The sequence below is a fragment of the Tachyglossus aculeatus genome, chromosome 7, assembly GCF_015852505.1.
Source record: "Tachyglossus aculeatus isolate mTacAcu1 chromosome 7, mTacAcu1.pri, whole genome shotgun sequence".
NCBI lineage: Eukaryota > Metazoa > Chordata > Mammalia > Monotremata > Tachyglossidae > Tachyglossus > Tachyglossus aculeatus.
The window spans coordinates 12,710,885-12,717,952 of NC_052072.1; the positions used below are offsets into that span (position 1 = coordinate 12,710,885).

The window sequence follows — 7,068 nt, forward strand, 5'->3', positions numbered from 1 at the left end:
TCATATTTATTGAGCGCTTACTGTGTGCAGTACTTAGTACTGTGTACTAAGGCTATCCACACTCCACGGGAGGGCAGCGAGTCCACAAGGAGCAGAGAGGGGGTGATGGAGGGAGGGAGAGGGCCAGGCCTGGGTCCTTACATGGGGATGGAGAAGTGGGTGCCCCCAGCCCTGTGGCTCCTGTTCCACGGTTCCTGCTCCGTGGCTCTCGCTCTGTGCCTCTGGCTCTGTGTCTCTGGGTCCTTGGCTCCATCTCCGTGGTTCCACCTCCGCGGTTCCGGCTCTGCATCCCCAGCACTGTGACTCCAACTCCGTGTTTCCTGCTCCGGCTTCATGGCTCTGCATCCATGGCACCAACTCCGGTCATGAAGGGCTGCAGTCTCAAGCAGTGGGTCTCCAGAACTCCAGGATGGAAGACCACAACGGGCCAGATCCCGAGCTGTTGGGCTCCTCATTCCAGCTGCCTCCCCTGCTCCCTCCTCACATAGCCCCCTCCCCTCACCAATCCCATCTGTCCCACCCTCCACAAAAAGCCAAGCCAAATTCCACGTTTGGGGACCCGCCTTCTGGAGGGGGAGCAGTGGCATTGCCCCACTCCCTTTTGGGGGACACTGTTATTGTGGTGTCCAAGGCCCCAGGCTCTCATGTCCTGTCCTTGGGCACTGGGCATCCAAGCTTGCTCCCCTAACCCTAATCATGCCACCACATTAGGGCCCAGTGCCTGGCCTCCAAGTCAGTGCCACTGTGACCTTTGTACCCAGGACCCTCCCCTCAGGACCTAGAACTGCCTTGTCTAAGGGTCAGTGCAGGAGTTCCCCGATGTGGGCAGATGGGAAGTCCCCTGGATCAGCTCTGCTGGCATCCCTCCCCCCTCCAAAAGTGGGGGAGCAAGGAGACCTTGGGGTGGGTGATTCTGGGTGGGCAGCCTCCCACTCCTCCTTCTGCCCACTCCTCCCAGGCCATCCGACAGGTTGGGGCAGTAACACAGGCCAGGCAGGGGACCCATATTTACAAGTTTAATCGGGGAAATGGCTGGCTTTGGCCCCAGGTGGCTGACGGAAGAGTGAGTGGCACATAGACCAGCCCTGGCCTAGACCCTCCCCGGCCTCCCCTTGACCAGGCAGCCGCCCCTAGACTGGGCAGTCTCAGCCAACCATAACCATGGGACCATCCCCCCTGCCCTTCGTCCTCCCCCAAACCCAGCAGTTCGGTCCAGCTTCTCAGAACCCCAAGTCCAGTTCCCAGTATGGGCTTCCCCCAAAACCCAAGCCCCTTCTCTGAGGAGCAGGTGGCGGTTCGGTTTGGCGGCAGGAAGACAGGATCAGAAGTCACAGCTCCTCAAGCTCCAGGGTAAGAGGACTGTGGGGGCAGGTAGGGTGGAGGAGCTGGAAGAGAGTGGGTGAAAGCTGCTGGGACACCAGAGACCCTGGCTAATTGTCTCCCATGTACCCTTTCCCAGCACTTAGTACAGAGCTTGGCTTACAGTAAGTGCTACCTCTTTTGGCATCCTGACCACCCTCCTACCCCCATCATCTCTTAGGATCCTTGGGTGGCTGGGGAAGTGGGGGTGGGGGAGGTCCCAGGGAGGGATTGAGGGAACAGATACCAACTGATCCAATGCTTAGTACAGTGCCTGGCACATAGTAAGCACTTAACACATACCATAAAAAAAAAAAACTTCCCTGCATTGGGAGCAAGAGTGGGCTGGGGTTTGGGAGAGGGCTGGGGGGATACATTCATTACCTGCTGGGTTGTAGCCTGGGGGCCCAGTTGGATACAGTGGGTACTGGGCAGGGGGGCCACCGGCTGGGTACACGAATCCTGGCTGGGGGGGCGCGGGGCCGGCTTTGGGGTCCTCCGCTTGGTACGGATACATGGGCTGGACGGGGAAACCCGTCATGGGGATCTCCTGGCCTGTGGTAGTGGAGGTGAGGGCAGTGAGAGTGAGGAGGGGCTGGGCCCATTCAGTGAGCCCCCAACTCATCCTGGGTCCTGAAGCCCCACAGCTTCCATCCCTGCAAGAGAATAATCTCTAGCCCATTGCTTCCTGGCTGGACCTCATCCCTCCTTCTCCCCCTCCATTCTGGTTCCCCATAGGACACAGCCTACAGGGCTGGAACCCCACACCCCATTCTCCCCCCTACCCCATGGTATTCACCGTATCCAGCCAGTTGGGGGGCCTGCAGGGCCACTGATTCCTCAGCCCCCCAGTCCTGTGAAGGAGAAGATCCCCCATATCCGAGTCTCAGAACCCCTCAACAGCCCTCCCACTGAGCCGAGCTCACCTCCCCCCGTGGTACCCAGTGCATTCTGCCCTCGCACCTTCGAAGGGGCTGTGCATCTGCTGGCGCCGGCGATACAGATAGCAGCAGGAGCAGAGGAAGCAGCAGATGACTGTGCAGATGATGGCAATGAAGAGGATCACGGCTGAGGCGATGCCCGCAATGGTCTTAGGGCTGGGGGTACAGTGGCTGCCCGTCACTCCTCAGCTTTCTGGCCGGGGCCGGAGCGGGGAGCGGGCCGGGGGCTGGGACATGAGCCCCACCTCCGAGAGCCAAAGAGACCCCACACATCCCAGGGAGTCCAGGACAGATGGCCGTGTCCCTGGCTCCACTTTAGACAACACAGATCTTTCTCCTACTACTGCCCTGGGAGGCCATGCCATGGAGCTGGGCATCCGGCCTCCCACCTTCCCCCTGGAGCAAGGGATGGGGCAGGAGAATGAGTGGGGTGGGGGAGGAGTCCCAACTTGAAGTCCCCCTCACCCAACCACTGAATTCACTTTCCACCACTGACCAAGAGCCTGAGTCACAGCTCCTAAACAAGAGAGCTTGTCTGATCCATAGCGGGAGCCGGTGGGGGAATCCCTCCCAGATAGACAGGGGTCAACCTTACTCAGCCAGACTGATACAGGCCAGCAAGCCAAAAAACACACAACAACCCAGGAAACTACCCAACTGGAAGTTAAAATAAAGCAGCTTGTCTCTCTAGTGACACCCAAATTCCTTTTGGGGGGTGAGGGGAGGGGAGAGAGAGAGAGGGAGAGAGGGAGAAAGGGGAAGAGGGGGAGAGGAGGAGAGAGGGGGAGAGGGGGAAAAGGGGAGAGGGGGAGAGGGAGAAAAGGGGAGAGGGGGAGAGGGAGAAAAGGGGAGAGGGGGAGAGGGAGAAAAGGGGAGGGGGAGAAAAGGGGAGAGGGGGAGAGGGAGAAAAGGGGAGAGGGGGGAGAGGGAGAAAAGGGGAGAGGGGGAGAGGGAGAAAAGGGGAGAGGGGGAGAGGGAGAAAAGGGGAGAGGGGGAGAGGGAGAAAAGGGGAGAGGGGGAGAGGGAGAAAAGGGGAGAGGGGGAGAGGGAGAAAAGGGGAGAGGGGGAGAGGGAGAAAAGGGGAGAGGGGGAGAGGGAGAAAAGGGGAGGGGGAGAAAAGGGGAGAGGGGGAGAGAGGGAGAAAAGGGGAGGGGGGAGAGGGAGAAAGGGGAGAGGGGGAGAGGGAGAAATGGGGAGAGGGGGAGAGGGAGGGCGAGGGGGAGAGGGAGAAAAGGGGAGAGGGGGAGAGGGAGAAAAGGGGAGAGGGGGAGAGGGAGAAAAGGGGAGAGGGGGAGAGGGAGAAAAGGGGAGAGGGGGAGAGGGAGAAAAGGGGAGAGGGGGAGAGGGAGGGCGAGGGGGAGAGGGGGAGAGGGAGAAAAGGGGAGGGGGAGAAAAGGGGAGAGGGGGAGAGAGGGAGAAAAGGGGAGGGGGGAGAGGGAGAAAGGGGAGAGGGGGAGAGGGAGAAAGGGGAGAGGGGGAGAGGGAGAAAGGGGAGAGGGGGAGAGGGAGGGCGAGGGGGAGAGGGAAGGCGAGGGGGAGAGGGAAGGCGAGGGGGAGAGGGAAGGCGAGGGGGAGAGGGAAGGCGAGGGGGAGAGGGAAGGCGAGGGGGAGAGGGAAGGCGAGGAGGAGAGGTAGAGGCAGTGTGGCTCAGTGGAAATAGCCCAGGCTTTGGAGTCAGAGGTCATGGGTTCAAATCCCAGCTCCGCCAATTGTCAGCTGTGTGACTTTGGGCAAGTCACTTAACTTCTCTGTGCCTCAGTTACCTCATCTGGAAAATGGGGATTAAGACTGTGAGCCCCTCATGGGACAACCTGATCACCATGTAACCTCCCCAGCACTTAGAACAGTGCTTTGCACATTGTAAGCACTCAATAAATGCCATCATTATTATTAGAGAAAGAAAGAGAGAGAGTGTGTGTGTGTACTTTCATTCCTCTGATCTCAGTTTGGGGCTAGGCCTGGGATACCCCAAGCAGTCAGGGCAGCCAGAGCCTGCCCAAACACCAAGCTAGATACATTCAGAGATACAAATGGTTAGTACAGTGCTCTGCACACAGTAAGCACTCAATAAATGATTGAATGAATTCAGAGAAGCCTCCCCATCTCGCACCCTCGCAGGAGGAGCAGAGAGAACTCTCTTTCTGTCCTCTCCTGATGATTCCCCAAGCAGGGCTGAGCGACAAGGGGCCGTCAGAAGAACGATTTGAGACAGCTGACAAGGGAAGGGGAGAAGGGGAGAGGGCCAAAGGTCTGGAGGCTGTGAGAGGGACGAGAGTCTGGAGGACAGTGGCTGGTTCCAGGAACTCCGGAAAATCCAGGGGTTCCAGAGGGTGTACAGTAAGCTGAGGTCCCCAGGGTTGTTAGCCAAGGAAGCTGGGCCCCTTAGGAGCAGGAGTGGGCTAGGTAATACAGGGCTCCGCTGGCTCTCTCCTCTCCCTGCCTCACTACCACCATCTGGTCTTTCCTGGGAGGGGCAACATTGTAAACAGGGACCTTGCTGGGGGGATAGGGGAAGGGAGGAGGAGGAAGAGGAGAAGGGAAAGACAGGAGGAGTGAGGAGAAGGAAAAGGAGGAGGGAAAGAGAGTAAGAGAGAGGAGAAGGAAAAGGAGAGGAATAGGAGAGAGGAGAAGGAGGAGGGAAAGAGAAGAGGAGAGAGGAGAATGAGGGAAAGAGAAGAGGAGAGAGGAGAAGGAAAAGGAGGAGAGGAATAGGAGAGAGGAGAAGGAGGAGGGAAAGAGAAGAGGAGAGAGGAGAATGAGGGAAAGAGAAGAGGAGAGAGGAGAAGGAAAAGGAGGAGGGAAAGAGAGGAGGAGAGAGGAGGAGAGTGGAGAAAGAGAAGGAGGGCAGGAGAGAGGAAGAGGAGGTCAAGAGGGAGGAGGAGGGTGAGGGAAGAGGAAAAGGAGAAGAGGGCTGAGGAAAAGAAGGAGGAGGGTGAGGGAGGAGAAGGGAGAGAGAAGAGGAAAAGGAGGATGAGAAGAGGGAGGAGAGGGGGGAGGAGGAGGAGGATTATTATTACTTCTTGAACAAGGAAAACACGAGGTCGGGGTGGGTCTGGAGCTAGGCCACTGCCCGCCATGGGATGAGGCTTCTAGAGAGAAGGGGGCTGTTGTCTCCATTGCCCCCTGCGCTTCCGCTCCAAACTGCAAACTGCCAATTGCCCAGACCAAGCCAGCAGGGCACGCTGAGGGTCAACAGGGCTGGAGGCGGCGGGGAGGAAGAAGGCTTTAGGTTGGGGGGGGGAGGACAGAGGGAGGGGGTGGGTGGGAAGGACGGAGGGGGGAGAGGGGTCGCTGACCTGAAGGCCAGGCAGTGTTTCTGCTGCCTCTCGGTGATGAGCTTGGCCACGTTGTGGCAGCAGAAGCGCTGGTAGCAGTTGCCGCAGCAGAACGAGTAGAACTCGCAGTCGAAGCCAGGATGCCACGAGCCGTTCTGGTCCAGATACCACAGGCAGTCCTCGCTGGCCACGGCTGCGGGCACCACGGCCATTTAGCGGGGCACGGCCAGGCCGGCCCACCCGCCACCCCCGCCAGCTCTCAGGGCGGCGGAGTCACCTCGCTCAGTACAGTGTCCTGCCCCCAGCGAGCGCCCAATAAAGACGGTCGCATGAACGAAGCTGGTGGAGGGCGCTAGCCTGGACTGGTGGCAGGGACCCCGACCCCCCCCCTCCCTCCAGTAGCCCCTCCTGCCCGGCCCCAGTCCTTGCTCCTGGTCCCCCGGCCCTCCGCGTGGCTCACCCAGGGCGGCTGTCAGGGCGAGGAGCAGGGGCCCGGATAACCGGGGAGGCCGCGGGCCTGGCATAGCGCGGGAAGGGGAGGGGGAGGACAAGGAGGAGGAGGAGGAGAAGAGGGGGAGGAGGAGGAGGAGAGGGAGGAAGGAAGCAGGAGGCCCGGCAGGCCCGGCAGCGGAGCCCAGGCGGCGACGGGTCCAGCCCCCGCCTCTTGGCGGGAGGGTCTCTCTCCCGCGTCGCCTAAACCCCTGCCCCTGCTGGCACCGGCCGGCTGGCACCGTTCCTTCCCCTCGCCGCTGCCCATGGGCGGCTCCGACAGGCCCCTCCCCGCTCCCCGCTCCCCGCTCCCCGCCCCCTTCATCTGACAGTGCCTGGCTCGGGCCGTGCCTGCTCTCAGCTCCACTCTACCACGTCACCCTCTCCATCCTGAGGTTACCTCCCCCGCCCAGCGCCGGGATGGGCCCCGAAACTTTAATAATAATAACGACAACGGTATTTGTTCAGCACTTACTATGTGCCAAGCACTGGGCAGAGCGCTGGGGTAGATACCGGGTTATCAGGGATACGCGAGGCTCACAGTCTTAATCCCCATTTTACAGATGAGGTAAGTGAGGCCTAGAGAAGTGAAGTGACTTGCCCAAAATCGCAAGGCTGACAAGTGGCAGAGGCGGGATTAGAACCCACGACCTCTGCCTCCCAAGCCCGTGCCCTTTCCACTTTGCCACGCTGCTTCCACAGGGGACCCTGACATTCCCTCCTGCCGGCCTTCCCGGGACGCTCATGCTCTCCACTCCCCAGGCCTGGCGCTGCTTGGTACCTTTGTGTCTCTGCATCATCATCATCATCATCATCAATCGTATTTATTGAGCGCTTACTATGTGCAGAGCACTGTACTAAGCGCTTGGGAAGTACAAATTGGCAACACAATCTGTATCCCCTGACTTCCATCCTGCCCCTTGCCACTCCTCCTCTCACCCCTGCTCCCTCCCCATTCTGAACCCTGGCACTGATTCTCCAAGTCAAAGCAGAAAAATGCCCAT

The 7,068-nt window shown here is 59.8% G+C and overlaps 1 protein-coding gene across 1 annotated transcript; it reads right to left on the reverse strand.

The window, feature by feature from the left end:
• SHISA4 (shisa family member 4) lies at positions 1-6,275 on the reverse strand. The gene is made up of 5 exons (XM_038749183.1): positions 6,036-6,275; positions 5,597-5,768; positions 2,323-2,456; positions 1,744-1,914; positions 1-1,385 (listed from the first exon to the last, which is right to left on the reverse strand). The coding sequence occupies exons 1-5, from the start codon at positions 6,097-6,099 to the stop codon at positions 1,339-1,341; spliced, it is 588 nt and encodes a 195-aa protein (XP_038605111.1). The 5' UTR covers positions 6,100-6,275; the 3' UTR covers positions 1-1,338.
• Between the last annotated feature and the right edge of the window lie 793 nt (positions 6,276-7,068).

Coding starts and splice junctions, on each gene's coding strand:
- SHISA4 (XM_038749183.1), bottom strand. CDS start 6,099: ATGCCAGGCCCGCGGCCTCCCCGGTTATCCGGGCCCCTGCTCCTCGCC. Junction 2,457..5,596: donor AAACACTGCCTGGCCTTCAG/GTCAGCGACCCC, acceptor CTGTACCCCCAG/CCCTAAGACCATTGCGGGCA. Junction 1,386..1,743: donor CCCAGGCTACAACCCAGCAG/GTAATGAATGTA, acceptor ACTCTCTTCCAG/CTCCTCCACCCTACCTGCCC.